Here is a 23040-nt window from a genome sequence, read left to right as displayed (position 1 = left end):
GGGGCCATGTATCGCGAGATCTTGGCCAACAACCTCCTTCCCTCAGTAAGAGCATTGAAGATGGGTCGTGGCTGGGTCTTCCAGCATGACAACGACCCGAAACACACAGCCAGGGCAACTAAGGAGTGGCTCTGTAAGAAGCATCTCAAGGTCCTGGAGTGGCCTAGCCAGTCTCCAGACCTGAACCCAATAGAAAATCTTTGGAGGGAGCTGAAAGTCCGTATTGCCCAGCGACAGCCCCAAAACCTGAAGGATCTGGAGAAGGTCTGTATGGAGGAGTGGGCCAAAATCCCTGCTGCAGTGTGTGTAAACCTGGTCAAGAACTACAGGAAACGTATGATCTCTGTAATTGCAAACAAAGGTTTCTGTACCAAATATTAAGTTCTGCTTTTCTGATGTATCAAATACTTATGTCATGCAATAAAATGCAAATTATTTACTTAAAAATCATACAATGTGATTTTCTGGATTTTTGTTTTAGATTCCGTCTCTCACAGTTGAAGTGTACCTATGATAAAAATTACAGACCTCTACATGCTTTGTAAGTAGGAAAACCTGCAAAATCGGCAGTGTATGAAATACTTGTTCTCCCCACTGTACATATGAAGTGGGTAACACAGTATATAAACATTATTGAAGTGACCAGTGTTCAATAACTATATGTCATTTATATAGGGCAGCAGTCTCTAAGGTGCAAGGTAGAGTGCCGGTTGGTAGCCGGCTAGTAACAGTGACTAAAGTTCAGGGCATGGTACAGGGCGGATGCCAAGGGGCAAGTTGAGCCAATGGCTACCATACCCCATACAAATTATGATTATATTTTGTCAGTTTTATGCATAATATGCATAGTATTTTGCAATATAACATGCATATGAAATCAAGATTTTGTATTGGTACAGAACAGACATGCCCTGTGTATGCATATGTAAAACAAGCAGTGGTTTAGCCCCCCTTGAGGTTCATGAGAGTGCAGCCAAGGAAAGGAGAGAAGGGAAGAAGACCATTCGAGCAGCAGCAAATTATGAAAAAATAGACTGAATGACACTGAAGGGTACATTGACAAAAAATACAACAAACATACCTGGATGAAAGAGAGGCTATGATAAAGTAGCAGAGGCACATAAGGTCTTATCTGATGAAATGGAGTCTGAGCTTGCTAAATATATCAAGAATTTCTCAGACCAGTTCCATCCCACTGGGCACAGATGTCAATTTAACGTCTATTCTGCTTTGGTTCAACGTAATTTCATTAAAATGACATGGAAACAACAGTGATGGCGCCGACTAAGATGACGCCGAAGAGGATGGCTGACGTTTTACATGCTCCTGACCAATTGTGCTATTTTGTTAGTTTTTTTGCGTTGTTTGTAACTTAATTATTTACTTATTTTGTACATAGTGTTGCTGCTACCGTTTCTTATGACCAAAAATAACTTCTGGACATCAGAACACCGATTATTCACCACGCACTGGAAGAAGCTTTTTCCTTTAACGAGTCCGACGAGAAGGATATATTGCTCTCCCGGGAACAGGCCCAAATCTCTGTCATTTGCGTGAAGAAAAGATAGAGGATTAAAGGACGCAGATCGGGCTGCCTTCTGAGAATCCATAGGCGAGCGAGTAAACTCCCACTGCCTTCCATTCTACTTGCTAACATTCAATCATTGGAAAATAAAAATTGATGACCAACGATTACGATTATCCTACCAGCGGGACATTAAGAACTGCTAATATCTTATGTTTCACCGAGTCGTGGCTGAACGACGACATGGAAAATATAAAGCTGGCGGGATTTTCCATGCAACGGCAGAACAGAGATGCTACGTCTCGTAAGACGATGGGTGGGTGGGTCTGTCTTTTTGTCAATAACAGCTGGTGCGCAATGGCTAATATTAAATAAGTATCAAGGTATTACTCGCCTGAGGTAGAGTACCTTATGATACGCTGTAGACCACACTGTCTACCAAGAGTGTTCTCATCTATATTATTAGTAGCCTCTATTTACCACCACAGACCGATGCTGGCACTAAGACCGCACTCAACCAACTCTATAAGGCCATAAGCAAACAACAAAATGCTCATCCAGAAGTAGCGCATAGATTGATACAAAGCTCTCCCCGAACCTCCATTTGGAAAATCTGTCCATAATTCTTTCCTTCTGATTCCTGCTTACAAGCAACAACTAAAGCAGGAAGAACCAGTGACTCGCTCAATACGGAAGTGGTCAGATGACGCGGATGCTACGCTACAGGACTGTTTCGTTAGCACAGACTGGAATATGTTCCGGGATTCATCCAATGGCATTGAGGAGTATACCACCTCAGTCATCGGCTTCATCAATAAGTGGATCGACGACGTCGACCCCACAGTGACCGTACGTACATATCCCAACCAGAAGCCATGGATTACAGGAAACATCTGCATTGAGCTAAAGGCTAGAGCTGCCGCTTTCAAGGAGCGGGACACTATGCCCTCAGACAAACCATCAAACAAGCAAAGCGTCAATACAGGATTAAGATTGAATCCTACTACACCGGCTTTTATGCTCATCAGATGTGGCAGGGCTTGAAAACTATTACGGACTACAAAGGGAAAACCAGATGCGAGCTGCCTAGTGACGTGAGCCTACCAGATGAGCTAAATGCCTTTTATGCTCGCTTTTAGGCAAGCAAGCATGCACGAGAGCACCAGCTGTTCTGGATGACTGTGTGACAACTCTCTCGGTAGCCGATGTGACTGAGTCTGTAATACCTACATGTTTCATGCAGACCACCATAGCCCCTGTGCCCAAGGAAGTGAAGGTAAACTGCCTAAATGATTACCGCCCCATTGCCCTCACGTCAGTAGCCATGAAGTGCTTTGAAAGGCTGGTCATGGCTCACATCAACAGCATCCTCCCGGATACCCTAGACCCATTCCAATTCGCAGACCGCCCCAACAGATCCACAGATGATGCAATCTCAATCGCACTCCACACTGCCCTTTCCCACCTGGACAAAAGGAACACCTATGTGAGAATGTTGTTCATTGACTACAGCTCAGCATAGTCACTATGGTTTTGGCACTATGGTGATAACACCAGAGTGCCCACGATGCGCATCACTAAGCTAAGGACCCTGGGACTAAACACCTCCCTCTGCAACTGGATCCTGGACTTCCTGACGGGTCGCCCCCAGGTGATAAGGGTAGGCAACAACACATCTGCCACCCTGATCCTCAACACTGGGGCCCCTCAGGGGTGTGTACTTAGTCCCCTCCTGTAATCCTTGTTCACCCACAACATTTTCAAGTTCCTTGGTGTCCACATCACCAACGAACTATCATGGTCCAAACACATGAAGACAGTCGTGAAGAGGGCACGACAAAACCTTTTCCCCCTCAGGAGACTGAAAAGATTTGGCATGGGTTCCCAGATACTCAAAAAGTTATACTGCTGCACCATTGAGAGCATCCTGACCGGTTGCATCACCGCCTGGTATGGCATCTGCTCGGCGTCTGACCGTAAGGTGCTACAGAGAGCAGTGTCATAGGAAAGCCCATACAATTGTCAGAGACTCCAGTCACCCAAGTCATAGACTGTTTTCTCTGCTACCGCACGGCAAGCGGTACCGGAGCGCCAAGTCTAGGACCAAAAGGCTCCTTAACAGCTTATACTCCCAAGCAATAAGACTGATGAACAACTAATCAAATGGCCACCGGACTATTACATTGACCACTCCATTTATTTTGTACACTTCTGCTACTCGCTGTTTATTATAGATGCATAGTCACTTCACCCCTACCTACATGTACAAATTACCTCAACTAACATGTACCCCCGCACACTGACTCTGTACCGGCACCCCCTGTACATAGCCTCGTTATTGTTATGTTATTGTGTTACTTTTTTAACAGGTGTGCCTTGTTAAAAGTTAATTTGTGGAATTTATTTATTTCTTAATTTGTTTGAGCGAATCAGTTATGTTGTGACAAGGTAGGGGTGGTATACAGAAGATAGCCCTATCTGGTAAAATACCAAGTCCATATTATGGCAAGAAACCTCAAATAAGCAAAGAGAAACGACAGTCAACCATGACTTTAAGACATGAAGGTGAGTCAATATGGGAAAATTCAAGAACTTTTAAAGTTTCTTCAAGTTTAGTCACAAAAGCCATCAAGCACTATGATGAAACTGACTGCCACGAGGACCGCCACAGCAAAGGAAGACCAAGAGTTACCTCTGCTGCAGAGGATAATTTCATTAGAGTTACCAGCCCAAATAAATGCTTCGCAGATTTCCAGTAACAGACACATCTCAACATCAACTGTTCAGAGGACACTGCGTGAATCAGGCCTTTATGGTCGAATTGCTGCAAAGAAACCACTACTAAAGGACACCAATAAGAAGAAGAGACTTGCTTGGGCCAAGAAACACGAGCAGTGGTCATTAGACCGGTGGAACTCTGTCCTTTGGTCTGATGAGTCCAAATTGGAGATTTTTGGTTCCAACCACCGTGTCTTTGTGAGATGCAGAGTAGGTGAATGGATTATCTCGGCATGTGTGGTTCTCACCTTGAAGCATGGAGGAAGTGTGATGGTGTGGGGGGGGGGTGCTTTGCTGGTGACACTGTCAGTGATTTATTTAGAATTCAAGCCACACTTAACCAGCATGGCTACCACAGCATTCTGCAGCTATACGCCATCCCATCTGGTTTGCACTTAGTGGGACTTTCATTTATTTTTCAACAAGACAATGACCCAAAACACACCTCCAGGCTGTGTAATGGCTATTTAACCAAGATGGAGAGTGATGGAGTGCTGCATCAGATGACCTGGCCTTCACAATCACCCAACCTCAACCCAATTGAGATGGTTTGGGATGAAATGGACCGCAGAGTGAAGGAAAAGCAGCCAACAAGTGCTCAGTATATGTGGAAAATTCTTCACAACTGTTGGAAAAGCATTCCTCATGAAGCTGGTTGAGAGAATGCCAAGAGTGTGGAAAAACATCATCAAGGCAAAGGATGGATACTTTGAAGAATCTTAAGTATATAATATATTTAGATTTGTTTAACACTTTTTTGGTTACTACATGATTCCATATGTGTTATTTCATAGTTTGATGTCTTCACTATTATTCTACAATGTAGAAAATAGTAAAATAAAGAAAAACCCTTCAATGAGTGGGTGTCTCCAAACTTTTGACTGGTACTGTATGTATTTATATTCTGACATTGGTCGTATTGATAATTATTAATTCATTAATTTCAATGTTTTGTTTTGAACTGTTTGTACTGTTTTGTTCTGTGGAGCTAGAATCACAAGCATTTCGCTGCACCTGCGATAACATCTGCAAAATATCTGCACGTGACCAAGATTTGATTAGATTTATTTTTTTCTTCTAAGCATGTATATCTAACTTGAAGCTGCATTCAGCTCCCTATATGAAGTCAAGTTTGCAGGATCAGACTGGGTGGATATGTGGTTGGGTCTGCTATCAGATAACGTTGACCATTACCAAGGCATTGAATTCCTGGGGGGGTAGTGATGCTTTATCTCTGAAATAGCCATGTAAACTATCCCGGTGGATATCTGTCGCGTAGCTAAAAATACAGTTGATTTTAAGCCGTTCAAATCATGTACACACATGTGACGCCCTATAAATACCTGTGGTTTGTAGACTCCTGAGATAATGCACTGGCATGCCAAGTCTTGGGAGGTCAAGACTTTGATCATGTATTATGGTGTAGCATTTGACTCTAGGGGTTACATTGGGGGAAGGGAGGGTGGGGGGAGCAGGGGGGTCCTCTCTCTTCCTAGCTGCACCTGTCCTCTTAGCCCCACTATAACTAAGGGTCTGGCCTTTTTAGAGGTTCTTTGGTATGGCTTGTGATGTTGGCTTGTTAAGTTGTTGTGAATGGAAATGGCTTTGGGAAGGGATCCGTGTGTGTGTGTGTGTGTGTGTGTGTGTGTGTGTGTGTGTGTGTGTGTGTGTGTGTGTGTGTGTGTGTGTGTGTGTGTGTGTGTGTGTGTGTGTGTGTGTGTGTGTGAGCGTGTGAATGCTTGCGTGTATGTTAACAATTGTATGTAAATGTGTTTGCATGTACTGTAAGTGCTGAGGCATGTGCATTTAATGATCTCTGTGTGTGACAAGTGTGACGTGGGTGTTATAGAAAGGGTGTCCTGGTTATGAGCTCCTGACGTCCTGTTGATCCACAGATTAGTCTGAACTGTGCCATGGTCATGGGGCGGGCCGGCAGCACCAGGTGTTCAACCTGTACTCGTCTTAAGCTACCCTTGCCAATAACTACGTCCACACCCCGGTCTGATGTCATAACCTCTTCAGACACACGCCACTCTTACAGGACGAATAGTTACTACAGCCCTGCCAAAACCGTAAGAATCCCCCCACAGACACACACAGGCCGGCAGGCAAGCACAGGTAGAGTGAGAGTGAGTGACACAGAGTTTTGAATGTCATCAACCCTCACCCACATACAGATATGTACTCCCCAGACCACACACACGGACACTCAGCACTCCTCCCCTGTGTAGTGTTACTGCACCGTGGTGACGGCCTGTACATAGCAATGTGTTGTAATACTAACACCATGCGCGGGCATTGTCTGCGACATTGAAGTACATGGATTAGTGTGTGACGATGGACCCCTTGCTGTGATCCGTTGTTATAATGTTAGACTGAAACGCTGCAGTGGCACTTGTTTTTGTACTGCACACCTGCTGAGCTGATGGTTTGAATTGCTGTACTAAAATCATAGGTGGTTGCGTCATGGTTGGGTCATTTGGATTTACTGGAGGATTATGTATGTCAAGGTTATGAGGGCATGTTTGATGACTTCATGAATTAAGGTACCTTGGGAGAATAAGGTAGATTATAATTTCTTTTAACAAGGACTGCATCAACGTTTTTCTTGGATATTTCCAACCCCCCCAAAAAAACAGTCCAAATTAACCAGAAAGACATTTATAGCAGTTCAATTTTCCTTTTGTATGAAGGGTACGTTCTAGTAATTGTCAAGAGATTTCCCATGTAGGTTACAAGGGAAATGAGTTATGCCTGTAAATTGAGAGCCTGAATGCAGCCCATAGAAGGTACACACCGAAGGGTCACGGCTGAGGAGTTGATTGAAGGCAGATGTTTTAATGAATTCCTATCCCTGGGGTTGGTGGATGCTTGCTATGGTGTATGGGTCTATTGTAGACTAGAATTTTTGTGTCTTCCTGTTTTTAAATAAGTTGAACAATGCCTCATGTGTGCTAATACAGTATGGCATAGTCCCACTGGAATTGGAAACAATTTCTGAGGATAATGATAAAGGATGATGCTCTCAACAAAAATGCTTAGATAAATGATCTCTATAATGGCATCCAAAACCATTATGCTCCGCGTTCAGTGTTCCATGATTAAGTTAGATCACAGCAAAGGTAGACTTGGCAACCTCGATTGACTCTTCCCAAAGTGGCAATGCCCAAAGGGAGGCCACATATTGGGGAAAGAAGATAGCGCCTTTTGGAGAAATCCAAATTCTGTTCTTGTTCTAATGGGGGTCTGATATGATTATGTGGTGCCGCTGTTTAGGTTATTTTCTTCGTTTCCTTGTCTTTCGCCAGTGTAGCTGAAGCAATGTTACCCACAGTGATCCAAGAATAACCAACGTCTCCACTCTGCACTTTGCTTTGGTGTGCTGTAGCTGAGGGGAGCAGTATGCCTGTAAGAGGACCAGAGAGACAGAGAGAGAGAGAGAGGCCAGCTGCGCAGGCTGTTTGTACTTATTGTACTTCACTGCTCTACTCAGGCTGAGGTTGAGGCTCATTCTCAGGTCTATGGAGTGACTCACAGGTTTCTGTCGGACTGTGTTATAAAACCGTCGGATGCGTTTCCGTGCGCAATAGAGATGCCTACTCCTGTAGTCACTAATTGGAAGGCTCAAGGGACCAGCTGGATAACCAAGCGCCGGGCTAAGGCCAGGCGGCCACTAGTAAATGCGCACGGAGAGAGGAAGATGAAGGAAGAGCGGGTCAGAGAAATTGAATGAGAGAGGCTTAACTTAGTGAAGAAGTAGGAACGTGAAGAGGGAAGTAGGAGAGGGATGGAGAGACTACAGAAATATATGCATTGTACCAGAGCTTAGTTACTTTAGGAGCTCCCATGAAAGAACGGATAAATAAAAGTTTGAGTGGAAATAGTCTTCCCCAGTGTCTGACCAAGTCGAGGTCGAGGGTCGAGGACAGTTGTTCTTGATTTAGTCTGAGATTAGCATGAGGTATCACAGCTGTGATGCATTCACAAGGGCCACTAAGAGAATCAGGAGAGGACAGAGAGGCTGCGAGTTTGGGTTGCTAGTCTAGACATGTATCTTAGAGGACAAACAAGTAAACACCTCACAGATGCGCAGACAGGCAAGTTTAAGTATTTAGACGCACACACACACACACACACACACCACATGCTTAAAAATGTGCTTAGTCATGATATGAGCACCACGGTAGACACTAGCTCTTAAACTTCAAGGCAAATAACACGTATCAGGTGAGCAGAAATATTCTTTATTCAATGGATATCACAGGGTTGTATAACAGTAATGTAAAACTCTCAAACTACGATAACAGCAGTGTCACCACAATTTCAAGTTGACTGCATCAACAGACTAAACAGTATGCTGAGTCATGGCTAATGGACAAGGAGTCAAGCCTTCTCTATAAACAACACACCAGTCCACGGGAAACCTGTCTCTCTCTCTCTCTCTCTCTCTCTCTCTCTCTCTCTTAGAGGAAAAGATTGTGTGTGTGTGTGTGTGTGTGTGTGTGTGTGTGTGTGTGTGTGTGTGTGTGTGTGTGTGTGTGTGTGTGTGTGTGTGTGTGTGTGTGTGTGTGTGTGTGTGTGTGTGTGTGTGTGTGTGTGTGTGTGTGTGTGTGTGTGTGTGTGTGTGTGTGTGTGACAAAGTGATGGGAGGTAATATATTTGCCAGGCAGCAGGCAGGCAGTCGAGACTGGTGAGCAGAAAAGTGGTTCTTTAATCAAAACCACTGAGAGATTAGTCCTGTCCTGCCCTCCAGGGACCCACAGCACACACACGTGACTCACCAGCCGTGCTGTCCCCAACCTAGCTAGCCCAGCACTGCTGGCATCACACAGCTTATAGCTGCCTCAGAGCCCTTGAGGGCCAACATCAACAATACCACAAAACTGTTTCCTATGAATTGTGTAAAGATGAGGAGTAGATGAGCAGGGAGTATGGGACAAAGAGGAGGGAAATAGAGTGCCAGTAAGAGAGAGAGCGAGAGAGAGAGAGCGAGAGAGAAGGAGGCAGAGAGAGAAACAGAATATATTAAGCCGCTGCAGCATTACTCTGCTGCATTACAGAGAGAGAGAGAGAAAGGGAGGGAGGGAGGGATATATTGCGATGCTGACCAGGGAAGTGTGCGTGCGTGCAAATGTTTGTGTAAACCGTATGTCTATGCATGTGCATCCCTAGAAATAGGTAAGGGAGATTACCAGGGAAGGCAAACGTGAAGTAGTACAAAATAGGGAGCTTAGTTTGTTTTGCATCCGCCAGCGTCCTCTCAGGTACCCCTCGCTAATTCTCCCTCTGCTTCCATCAGTCAGTTCCCTCTGCTGAAGTGTGATTGATGCTAGCCTCTGTCATTCTCAACCTCTGTCATTCTCAGCCACAGCGGCCCAGTAAAAAGAACCATCTGTCAAGATGTGACAGTGGATTGGATGGGTATAAACTATATGCCAATAGCTCCAACTAGCCCTCTATGTGGAATTCACACCATATTGATTACGCAATGCGGATGACAGGGTTAGAGTTCAGATGCAATTTAAATATGACCAAGACTATTTGGACTGAAATATCTAGAGTCTAGGGACTAGGTGTTAGGGGCTAGGGGGTAGGAGCTAGGGGTAGATTTCAGATGGGATATTCATAAAGTATGATCTAATGCGGTAATTGCCTCAGTTAATCGGTGCAATTAATGATCTGTTGAATTGTTAATTGTTTTTCTTAGCAAGTTGCTTTAAAATAGCTGTTCAATCACAGCCAAGGACAAACTCTTTTAATAAGACAACCTTTTTCAGTCAATATCTTGTCATTTGAGACTGTATTGCCATTCATTGGCACAGCAAATTTTCTATAGATCTGCAATGAGTTACAGTATACTGAACAAAAATATAAACGCAACCTGCAACAATTCTACTGAGTTACAGGTCATATAAGAAAATCAGTCCATTGAAATAAATTAAGTAGGCCCTAATCTATGGGATTCACATGACTGGGCAGAGGCGCAGCTATGGGTGGGCCTGGGAGGGCAAAGGCCCACATACTGGGGAGCCAGGCCCAGCCAATCAGAGTGAGTTTTTCCCCAAAAAAGGGCTTAATTACAGACAGAAATACTCCTCTGTTTCATCAGCTGTCCGGGTGGCTGGTCTCAAACGATCCCACAGGTGAAGAAGCCGGAGGTGGAGGTCCTGGGCTGGTGTGGATTCACGTGCTCTGCGGTTGTGAGGCCGGTTGGACATACTGCCAAATTCTCTAAAATGACATTGGAGGCGACTTATGGTAGAGAAATTAACATTAAATTATCTGAACAACAGCTCTGGTGGACAATCCTGCAGTCTGCATGCCAATTGCAATCTCCCTCAAAACTGTACATTTTAGAGTGGCCTTTTATTGTCCCCAGCACAAGGTGCACCTGTGTAATGATCATGCTGTTTAGCTTCTTGATATGCCACACCTGTCAGGTGGATGGATTATCTTGGCAAAGGAGAAATGCTCACTAACAGGAATGCAAACAAATTTCTGCACAAAATCTAAGAGAAATACACTTTCTGTGCGTATGGAACATTTCTGGGATCTTTCATTTTAGCTCATGAAACATGGGATCCAACACTTTACATGTTGCATTTTTTTTTCAGTATAGATAACGGAAATAGATCAATGCCACTAACAAGTTGAATGCATTTTCTACAAACACACCCATCCACCACTACAGCCACCATCCTTTGACACGCAAACACAACCATCCACCACTGCAGCCACCATCCTTCAACACACAAACCCCCCTCCTAGCTTCCCATCATGAAGACATCTTATTTTTGTGCATCATCATCACCTCTCTGTGGATCACAGAGCCGTGACACCCGCTGAAATGTGAACACTCCTATCGTAATAGGCATCACTAATGATTAATTGTTCCATAATGGCACACATCCACCGGTCAGAGTGAAAATGAGCCAATCAAAAGCTTCGGCTATATACAGCACCATTGATCTTGGAGCTGAATGGGAGGCTCCATCTCAGCATAGGGAGGGAAACCTAGAGCCTTGGTGGGACTGGGCTAGTTTATGCTGGACTAGGTGGGACTGTGCTAGGTGGGACTGGGCTGGGTGGGACTAGGCTTGGATAGGTGGAACTTGGCTAGATGGGGCTTGCATAGGTGGGACTGGGCTAAGTGGGACTGGGCTGGGCTAGGTAGGACTATGCTAGGTGGGACTGGGTGGGAGTGGGCTAGGTGGAAGTGAGCTAGCCTGAGCTGAGTGGGAGTGGGCTCGGTGGGAGTGGGCTAGGCTGAGCTGAGTAGGAGTGGGCTAGGTGGGTTTGGGCTTGGCTGAGTGGCTGTGGGAGTGGGCTAGGTGGGAGTGGGCTAGATGGGAGTGAGTTAGACTGGGCTGGGGCAGAGTGGGCTAGGCTGGGCTGGGACAGAGTGAGCTAGGCTGGGCTGGGTGGGAGTGGGCTAGGTGGGAGTGAGCTAGACTGGGCTTGGGCGGAGTGGGCTAGGCTGGGCTGGGTGGGAGTGGGCTAGATGGGAGTGAGCTAGACTGGTCTGGGGCAGAGTGGGCTAGGCTGGGCTAGGTGGGAGTGGGCTAAGTGGGGCTGGGCTAGGTGGGACTGGGCTGGGCTGGCTCAAGATGGAACCTGTGCAGTGGACATAACCCTTAAAGGACACATTTATAATAGACAGGCGGGTTGTCCACCAGCACAAAAAAAAAATATGTTGCAAAAAAAACAGACAGGGTTGGCTTACAATCAAATGATTTTTGACAACATAAACTCGTTTTCCTCTGCATATATTCATTTTGCCCAATAAAGAACGTATTTGTCTTTCAAATACATTGTCATCAGCAGTTGTGTGGTTGTGGTCAGTAGTTGAGGTCAGGAGTTATGGTCTGTTGTTGTGTTGTCAGTAATTGTGCACAGTAGTTATGGTCAGTAGTTGTGTGATTGTGGTCAGAAGTTGTGTGGTTTAGTAATTGTGTGGTCACTAGTTGTGTGGTCACTAGTTGTGTGGTTCAGTAATTGTGTGGTCACTCGTTGTGTGGTTCAGTAATTGTGTGGTCACTAGTTGTGTGGTTGTGGTCAGTAGTTGCGCGGTTGTGGTCAGTAGTTGTGGTCAGTGATTGTGGTCAGTCGTTTTGGTCAGGTGTTGTGGTCAGTAGTTTTAGTCAATAGCTGTGCTCAGTAGTGGTCAGTAGTTGTGGTCAGTAGTTTTAGTCAGTAGTTTTAGTCAGTAGTTATGGCCAGTAGTGATCAGTAGTTGTGATCAGTAGTTATGGTCAGTAGTTATGTGATTGTGGTCAGTAGTTGTGGTCAGGGGTTATGTTCAGCATTTGAGGTTAGTAGTTGTGGTCAGTAGTTACGGTCTGTAGTTGCGGTCCGTTAGTTTTAGTCAGTAGTTATGGTCAGTAGTGGCCAGTAGTTGTGGTCAGTAGTTGTGTGGATATGGTCAGTAGTTGTGTGGCTGTGGTCAGTAATTGTGGTCAGTAGTTGTGGACAATAGTTGTGTGGTTGTGGTCAGTCTCTAAACTGCAGTTGTTACATGCGAAAACTGAAAGACGTGCGATGAGAAGTGACCGGGTGAAATATGAAGTGAGTGAACGCAACAGCTTCGCTCTATCCAATCAGAGCAGAAGGATCAACGTAGAGCCCACCATTCTCTTTACAGAGAGGCAAACTAGCCAGGTATTTATAGCACGGGGCACGATCCTGAGAATGAGGACGAAGCTAGTGCGCATTAGAGATCTTCACTGTATCATTGCAGGTTGCCCAGATCAGGGAAGCATTAGAAATCTTAACGCTAGCTGTTCGGTCCAAAACAGATTCACAAATCATGGGAACTTGTCGTGCTATGTAGATGTTGTCTCCCTCTGAGGCACATGTTGCTAGGCAACAGTTGCCTTAGCAAGCCTGCTCCCTCCATGGCTAAAGCCAGTGTGAGAAACATGCTAGCAAACGTTTGTGCTATGAAACTAAATTAATACTGCACTCTGACCCACACAACTTCTGTGCTAGATTCATAATAGTGTTGTTAGACAAAGACAGGAAAGTTCATTTCAAAATGTGATGTAGTTGTATTGATATTTACAGCTGTTGGTAAGTAGTGAATCTGCTAGCTTCTGACATAACTTACTGCATCTTTAATAAAAGCAGTCGATGGGTTACTAAAAGAGCTCTACCTATTGATTGGTAGAAGCTATTCCTGTTCTGCTTTCAGATTTCAAAATCAGAGAGGTAGAGGAAGATTTAATATGCTCTAAGTTTTTGTCTGACTTGTTGGTGGAGTGGTCAAAACGGTAGTTGTTTGGGAAAAGTTGGGGAAAATGTATTAATGCAGTTACTAAAACAGCTGTATTGTTAGATTGGTAACAGATCATTATGTTCCAATTTCAGATTTGAATAGCAATTGTTGTCTTGGCAAAGTGCCCAAAGTAGCTGATATGTGTCAAAAATTGCATTATAAACTGGATGGTTTGAGCCCTGAATACTGATTGGCTGACAGCCATGGTATATCAGACCGTATACCACGGGTATGATAAAACATGTATTTCTACTGCTCTAATTACGCTGGTAACCAGTTCATAATAGCAATAAGGCATTTCGGGGGTTTGTGGTATATGGTCAATATACCACGGCTGAGGGCTGTATCCATGCACTCCATGTTGCATCATGCATAAGAACAGCCCTTAGCTGTGGTATATTGACCATATACCACACCCAGTGAATGGAATGTTGAAAGTGATGATGTCACAATGAGGCCTTTAGAATGATGAGGAAATCCTTTGAAAGTGGATGGAGGACAAAAGAAAAGACAAAAAGTTTCGTAGCTTAAAAAGTATCAAATATATGGTAACGTTTTATACAAGCAACTCAGTCCAGACCAGTCTACACGTTTTAAAGTTTGAATGACATTTCTAGATTAAATGGTGTAAGAGGAATAGCGTGCTAATGAAAAAATATAATGAGAAGAAGTATGTTGAAGATTTAACGTGGGGACTCTTGCTTTGCACGCCCCATTAGCTCGCTGAAACAAGCCATCTGCACTCATGCTTCTAGTCATTGTTGCTAGCTATCTGACTGATCAGAGTAACAACAATACAGAGCCTTTTTCATCTTTGTCGTGGCGTTGCCAACCCACTAGCCTGGGTGCAAGTCTGTTTCTACTAACATTCCACTCCTTGCACACCGTCTCATGTGCCGTGTTTGAAGTGGAATGTTAGCAGAAACAGACTGGTACCCAGGCTACCAACCCACCCGTCTACTGGCAATTATCGTCACATCACAGTGTGTTAACATACAGTACTATTGGCCAAGTACAAACACATTCATTTCATTAATTACCAGCCCCTGGTAACGCAGGAGCTGCGCTGAGCTGGGGTAATTGGCTGATGGGATTGCTTGGTTCTCCTGATCTGATCTATTGCCATGTTGTGCAAGGCTGGTGTGACTGCAGTACTATAGTCTTCAGTCATTTATCATCCAAAAAACACACTCACTCGTACCAGAGTTGTTTACAGGCCCATACACTCAGCACACACACTCACTATCTCTTTCCCAGAATGAAATATTGAGATGGGACGAGAGGATTTAAAAATAGCCCCCGTGCAGTCCTCTCAGCGCTGACACCAAGCCGCGTGGTGAGAATACCACCGCCCGCCGTGTTGCAGCGTGCTGCACTGCATGGCCCACAGGACCAGACAGAAAACAACCGGCCCTTTCTCTCTGTCTCTCTTTCCTCCTCCACTCTCTATCACTCTCTTTCTCTCCCTCTCTCTCTGTCCCTCCTCCTTCTACCCACCCACCCACACACATCCATCCATTATTTTTCTCTTTTTGCTTTCCCACTCTTTCACTCGCTCTCCCTTGAAAACACACTTGAATAGGCTACTTGATTTGGATGCAGTAGACTAGAATGGACTCAAATATGTTGGAGATCACGCTGATGCTTTGATTAGGGAGGCATGTTGACTCGTGATGGACACACACTCAAACACACAAACAAACACATATGAGGGCTATATTGGCCTAGGTTGACCAGCCATGTCACCCATTACACAAATCAGTATTCGACGTCCGTCCATGTCTGAGGACATTGGGTGACGACGTGAAAACTGGCCACTAGGGGCAACGGTGAGCGCTTAAGGTTTCGGATTTGATTTGATTTGCTAGAGCGTTTTGGACGGGGATAGCAGTTGGGTGTAAGCATCTGCCTCAGATTCCACGTTGCAAGTTGAAATTCAGCAATAGAATGTTATTTTTGAGATTTTTGTTTTAAGCCTATACCGAACCTTAACCCTTACCTTAACCATTCAGAGTTAATGCCTAACCTTAAGATTTCAGAGATAATGCCTATACTTAACCTTAAATACTTTTATTTAAGGTTATTTGACGTTTGCAACAACTTTGAATTTTGAGAAACATCGATGAACATCTATTTCTGACGTGAGACTGTGAGAGCTGGTTGAGGTGTGTATGCATGTACACACCTGTGTGTATTGTGCCCCAGTGTCAGCCCTTTGGGTAAGTGATGATACTAACAGCCATTTAACAGCCAGGCCACTATAAAAATAGCTGGAGATAAGAGAAGAACGGTCATGTAGGCTACTGCTGTTGGAGAAAAACAAATTATGTCCTCTTTCTCTTCCTCGTTCTCTCTTTCTCTCTCTCTAGAGCATTTCAATTTCTGTCTTCCAGTGTGCCAAATCATTGAATCCCCAATTGTTTACTTACAAATCTAATCATATTCTCTCTCTCTCTCTCCTTCCCCCCCCCTCCTCCCTTCCAGGGGTATGGTGTGCTTCAGCGCTGGAGGTGTCAGTGGGGAAGGTGCCCTTCATGGAAGCGATGAACGGCAGCACGGTGCTGTTACCCTGCATCTACTCCAGCTGCATCGGCATCAAGAACCTCTACTTCAACTGGCACTACAACGACAACGGCACCATGGCGAAGGCACGACACCGACTGACATGGTCATCTCCCTCACTAACACCCCCCCCCCCCAATGAGCAACGTGACATCCCACTCATATCTCAACATCTCTCCCCCTCACCCCTGTTCTCTACCACATTCCTCCTCTCTCTCTTCCTCCTGTTCTCCCTATCCCTCTTCCACTCCCTCCTCTTCTCCCTCTCCCTCTCCCCCTCCCGATTCCTCTCCAGCTGTGTGAGGCAGTGATCCCTATAGAAGGTGTGGAACCACGGGTGCAGGTGTACCAGGAGCGGATAGAGTTTGTGGGCAGCAGTAAGCACAACAACATCTCCATCCTGCTTTTCAACGTGACCTTCGAGGACGAGGGAGAGTACACCTGTTTCGCCCGGAACCCCAAGGAGAAGAACCGCAATCATAGCGCCATCTTCACCCTGTTCGTGGTGGATGAGTGTAAGGCACTGCACACTCCCTGACTGCATACGACATACCCATTGACGACATTTTCCTACTTTAGGTTTAGGCCACCCAGTCACCAGTGTTTTTGATGTCTTCAAGTGGAAGTAGGGGCAAATATCTGCTTCATTTGTCATGTGTCTAAGTTCCACATTGTATAATGGCTCAAGAATACCCCGATATCAGTTCCATGGTCAAGTGTTATGTTGCAGCATCATCTATTTATTGTCCAACCGAATGTGTTGATTGTAGTGTATACACAGTATGCACTAGAATCAATTCCTTGGAGGTAAAAGCTATATGGAAATGTATCCTATCTCCTCATGAGCGGATCAATCGATCTCCCAGCGCTGTGGTTGTGAGACTGATCCACACCTCCTCTATCCTTCCCTCCTTCTCTCTCATCGTCGCCTGGTAAAAGATGTTTGCCAGTTTGTTTTTCTTGAAGGTTTTACAGATACACCAGATCTTTGATGCATGATGTCAAAGATCTGCATCACATGACTTCTTCATATTCTCCTAGACAGAACGTACACCTGACTATCATTATAGGGAAACAGCTGAATACTCATCTTATTGAACCCTCTCTTCCTCTCACCATTCCTTCCTCCCTTCCACCCTCTCTCTTGTTATCCACCTCCTCTCCCCAGTGAAAGTGGTTGACAATACCGTAACCACCATCATCGTGTCTGTCGTTGGCGGAGTCATCGGCTTGATCATTGTTGTCATGGTGACAAAGACTGTGGTGCTCCTCATCCTAAAAAAGTCTGCGGAGAAGAAGTAAGTGATTCAAAACTCAGGTGTATAAGTGATGGCAGAGTATGCAGTTAGTATGTATTATATGAGTGTGTGCGGCTGCAGGCTGGGAGCAGCACAGGATCAGCCACAGAGTGGCACCCATTGAGCTGTTTGGGAGTTTAAGTGCCTTGCTCAAGGGCATCTGAGATATTAATGCCAGCAACCCTCTGGTTGCCAGCTCATCCCCTTCACATTTTTCCCGTCAGCGCTGGGATTCGAACCGACAGCTCTTCGGCTACTGCCTCCCCCCTTTGAAACTGTCATGGAACATTGGTATGCATGCCTTTATCAACATTTCTTTACTTGCCTTTAGTTCTTCACACTGACTCTGACTCTCTCTCTCTCGCTCTATCGCTCTCTCTCTCTCCTCTCACAGTAAAGAGTGCCTTGTGAGCTCAGGACAGGACAACACAGAAAATGGACTCAACGCAGCCAAAGCGGACAACAAAGCCACACCAAAGGCATGAAACATGTGCACCTATGTATATGTACATATATGTCTGTACATGTATATATGTACACATGCAAATATATTGAACAGGCATAGAAAGAAAGCTATTATCAATGAACTGTTTTATCTTTATCTAATGACAAAAGTATAACATAAACCAATGTGAAATAGTATGTCAAATGTATATTTTAAATTGTGCTAGAGATTTTGGGGAACATGATAACTGATCAGGGCTGGATCAGACACTCCAATGACACACCCTAAAGATTGTGTATCCAATTTGGAGTTTACTGAGGTATTTATCTGAATCGGCGCAAAGCCTACTTTCCGAACATTTCTGAGGAGGATGGACTCATTGTAATGCCTGGAATGGAATCAATGGAATGGAGTCAAACGTGGTTTCCATATGTTTAATGTGTTTGACACCTTTCCATCATTCCATTCCAGTCATTACAATGAGCCTGTCCTCCTATAGCTCCTCCCACCAGCCTCCTCTGGTTTATAATCAGATGTTGACTTTGTGGCTAAACCAGCTAGTGACCACCCTGCAGAGCTGCCTCCAGGACAAGATTCATCCCAATAAACACACACACAGTAACTCACACACTGCCAAGTTCTACTAACTGCCATATTGTATACTCTACAACAGCAAAATATATTCTGACCATCTCTACAGCTCTTTTTATTAAGAGACATATTTAAGGTAGCCTACTGCCCGATGGAGATCCTTTGTACTCTCTGCACACCTTTTACAGGGAGCAAACAGCTTAACTATAGTGAACCTTTACAGTCCATTTTTTGACAGAAAGGTAATGCCTTTAAAGCTGATCCGGAACAAATTCCATACAGTATCAATTGTGCCTATTCAATAGGATATACAGTAACTCAAATATGTTTACCACTATGATCAATGACTGCTACAGTTACTAAGGTCTAGACTCTTCATTAGATCTGCATACAGAGTACAAATACAGTTCTTTGGAAGGCAAAGCAGTGGGCTGGTTATGTGGACAATGTCACTGCGGAGGAAAGGAATGTGATAAAGGATAAGAGGAAGAAGGGTGTCATTGGAGTGTATATTAGATCCAGGCCGGAACTGGTTTGATACATTTTTGCATTAGATGAAACACAGGTGCCTGTTCTCACTTCCTGCTCCCTTCGCTTTTAGGGAGCCTTAAAACCGCCATGAAAAACACACAAAAAAAATATATAAAAAAACACAGAAAATATAAAAATATCAAGACCTAAAGTAAAGACAATTCCCAGTATCCCATTTCCCTGTAGAAATGAATGAACATTTATGATGCTGCTTCTAACAAATAACTAATGCATTTTCTTAGCATGTGAATGTTGTTTATATACGCGACACGTCCATACCACAGGAAAGACTGCTGTCTAGTGTTCTGTCATCACCTGGCCTGTATGCATAGTGGATCTGTAGGCTACTTGCAGTTTATTCACATCCACTTCATTTGATGCAAACCCCCATAGCCCTAAAATGTTAATGTGGTGATTAGCCTATAACAGGATAATGCCCTCCATCTTCAATACTGCAAAACATTGCACCATTGACTCTGACGCCAACTGCCAAGCTGGCTCATCATCGCTACCCCTTGACCTTGTGTAGCCTACAGTGTCCCGTATTCAAATCAACTGCCATATGAACCAAAAGGCCCACTACTAATATGCATGAGTTTGAGCTGCAGAATGCTAAAGGTCCATTGTCCGTAATCAAAGCGTTCCTTTATGACTCCGTCCCCCTCAAGAATGAATGTTATATTGCCTCGATGGGAAACATGCAATTCTCAAAGCGAGCATCTCAAACCAGGCCAAGGCATAACTTATCTGTTTAAATTTATTTATCTCATTTTCAACCTGTTTCGAAAGCAAATGTGTTACTTGTACATCCATATTTGTTCAAATTCGGAGGTGCCATTTGAAGTGACGACCACACCTTTATACGTCTAGGTGTGTGTAAAGTATCATTGTAGTTGCAGAGCTAGGACTATACATGAATGTCCACTTCGTAGGGCTCACTCATCTGAGATGGGAATGTAATAGGCCCCTCCATCTCTGTCTCCTCGTCCTGAGACAGTAAAATGTGCAGGGGGTTTAGGGACAGGGTGGTGCTGTAGACTTAGGAGGGGTGTTAATAGGAACCGTACTCGTGTAGAGTATCCTTATGAATATCTAGAATGTGGTTGATATGAGGAATGGAGAGCGACGTGTTAGACTTTGCAGGGAAGGTGATGCCCGGTTGATTATAACCGTATTGTGTGTGGCGATAGATAGAAAACGAGTTAGATCGGGACAACTAGTCTGTCTAGGGATAATCCATTCTAGACCTCCCTCCTTCTATTCCCTCACCATGTTGAGGTTAGCATCTTTGGAAAGGTCTTCCTTATCACTTGACCTGCAGTACCTTTTATTTTTAATTACCAGGGGCCCTGGTGACATGGAGAGCCAGGGTGTGCTTTCAGACAGAGCACTGCCATACCCACATCCCATAGTTGTGATTTTAATCCTATAGGGTCATTTGATGGATGTAGTAGTGGCACTGGACTTAACTTTTGCCATGTAATGTCTTAGCTTTAGAGAACACAAGGTAACATACATGATATTGCAACATCATTCCAGCAGGTTCTTGCAGAATCACAGAGGTTGAGATGGCAATAGATCAACCTTGTTCACCATTTACCATCACTGTAGTTTCTGTATTCTATTCATACATACCTATGTTTAATGGAAGCAATAAGATTGACAACTTTCATGTGCTGTTGTGGTAGTAAAACAGATGATGCAATAACCAACTCGTGAAACTAGATATTGGGTATGGCGGTGTGCTATCTGCCACACACACACACACACACACACACACACACACACACACACACACACACAAAAAAAAAAAAAATTGGTTCCATGTAGTCAGTGAACCATTACTCCTTTGACATTGGAGAAAAGCACACAAAGCCTGCCTCTGGGAGAAAAGCAATACTATTCAGTTGATCCTTGTCTGTCAGTGTCTTTGTATAATCAAGCCCTCTGTTGATGTATTCAGAAGAATCATGTCGATGAAGAAAATGATTCATAAGGCTAGTTATTGTATCCGTATCTTGTTGTTTGCAGATTCGTTGTCCCTTCTGTAACTTTAATCAGATCTGACAATGTACAGAAATACCATCAGTATTTCTTGTGTGTTACTAAGTACAGAGTTGTCCTTCACTGTTCACTGCTTCAGTATCTCTAGGAGAACACTGTCTGTTCAAGCCCCTCAGTATGAGCAGTTCCACAAGCTCTGAGCTCAACTAGCCATGTCTGAACTGAGATCAACAAGCTCTGAGCTCGACTAGCCATGTCTGAGCTGAGATCCACAAGCTCTGAGCTCAACTGGCCATGTCTGAGCTGAGATCCACAAGCTCTGAGCCTGATTGTGCATGTCTGAGCTGCAGGGGTGCAGCAGTGAGCATGCCCAGTGTAGTGATCCTCTAGAGGCAGTCGCATAGCCGCAGTGATGCATTGTGGACCGCATGTTATGATAGACTAAAAGCTGAATTCAGCTCAAGCCTGCATCACCGTGGCAGATCCACACAACTCACCCTGTGAACCAACGTCTCAGGCAACATAGACTAACAGCATGGCTGGTAGTATTACGAGTATTATTTACAGCACAGTATTATTAAGCACCATTTGATACAATCTTATCACACTTGCACAACCATGAAATGAAACAAATGTCATGTGTCTGTCGGTATTGATACCTTGTGCACGTTATGACAGTACACAGAAATACAGGAAGACTTCAATGATGTTTCACTGTTTTACTACTACAGCAAAAACCTGGAAAATGATAGAGCTATATCTCACGTTCAATGTTATCAAAATACTTATCTACCATGGGAAATCCAATCAACGCTAATCCATGCCATGAATTCTCTGCAGCTCAAATAAGAATACTCCAATTTGCTAATAATGCATTGTAGATTACATTGCCACAAGGTGTACGTATTCAATATAAAGAGATACAATGAAAGTCAGGACAGAAATATAAACATATCCAGTCCTAACATTGTCTGCTTCTTATATAATAGATGTAATAATCATCTGATTTGATACTAATATGGGTTTCCTACGGCCCACTGCCAGAGCGACTCCTACTCACACTGCCAAGCCAAGAGTTTGTGAAGTCTGCTCTCTGCTTCCCACATTCCAGTGCAGAGAACACCCCCTGCTCCAACCTGCAGTATACTGTACAGTACAGTACAGGTCCTCTGGCCAAACTGCATTTTAAAACTCCTTTTCTAAGTTTTAGCCCACCAAGGCCAAGCAAACAAATAAGCAAAAAAAAGTTGTATCTATTTTAATCCTTATTACAATGGGTGTGCATTTGTAGCCAACTGAAGCTACCCACAGCACAGTTTACTCTATAGTCAAATAGATAGGAATTTCCTCTGAGCTCATAGGTAGCCAGGTTACTGCCTGTTAGGATCACAACACACACAGGTTTACACAGTTTTCACCCATGATCCTCTACTCCATGGAGCTGTCCATGGTTCTGAGGAGGGGCTGTTTTCACTCCCTCACTGGCCTCACCCACAGGGTTACTGTCTGTGGGTAGCAGTCCCTAGACAGCCTTGAATGGCTCAAGTGGCAGTATCATCCTAACTGATGTCTCAGTACAGTGCATTTGCTATTTGTTACTGGGGTTAGAGTGCTGTACTTCCATAATGGCTTGCTAAATTGTAACGACCACTGTCAAGCCCAAGCTGAGCATGAGGGCTAATGTGGCTCGTGCAGAGGAAAACAGCTCGCCCTCTCACCCACCAAAACACACACCCGCTTACTGTGAGGCAGTCACTGACTGACCCGACTCAACCCCCTCAGTCTCTAACGTGATGCTTCCTTTAAGAACTATAAAGTGAATGTGCAACTCCCACCTCCTACTCCTGTTTCTGTAATACTGTCCAACGTTCTCCCCTCTCATTAACTATGCACCCCAATTGTTTTTTTTCCTCTTGAATTGTAGAGAAAAAAAAGTATATATATACTGGAAATAAAGGTTTGCATAAAAGGAGTTACTGTTGTGGATGTGTCAGTTTGTTGCTAAGGCTGTGGATGAACTTTGTTACTACGG

At 44.3% G+C, this 23040-nt stretch overlaps 1 protein-coding gene across 2 annotated transcripts in view; it reads left to right on the top strand.

Moving 5' to 3' along the window:
* Positions 1 to 22980, top strand: part of LOC123729266 (sodium channel subunit beta-4) — a 31366-nt gene extending 8386 nt beyond the window's left edge. The window contains exons 2-6 of one of the 2 annotated variants that reach the window (XM_045703569.1): positions 16062 to 16225; positions 16435 to 16654; positions 17308 to 17437; positions 17662 to 17728; positions 17832 to 22980. In XM_045703569.1, the coding sequence (XP_045559525.1) occupies positions 16062 to 16225; positions 16435 to 16654; positions 17308 to 17437; positions 17662 to 17710 (563 nt within the window). In that variant the 3' untranslated portion in view covers positions 17711 to 17728; positions 17832 to 22980. The remainder of the gene's footprint in view (positions 1 to 16061; positions 16226 to 16434; positions 16655 to 17307; positions 17438 to 17661; positions 17729 to 17831) is intronic. The other variant, XM_045703568.1, reaches the window with a different exon arrangement.
* Positions 22981 to 23040: the final 60 nt, after the last annotated feature.

Source organism: Salmo salar, chromosome ssa20 (assembly GCF_905237065.1).
Source record: "Salmo salar chromosome ssa20, Ssal_v3.1, whole genome shotgun sequence".
Lineage (NCBI taxonomy): Eukaryota > Metazoa > Chordata > Actinopteri > Salmoniformes > Salmonidae > Salmo > Salmo salar.
The sequence above is the reverse complement of the archived record's forward strand: the minus strand, read 5'-3'. Positions and strand labels throughout refer to the sequence as shown.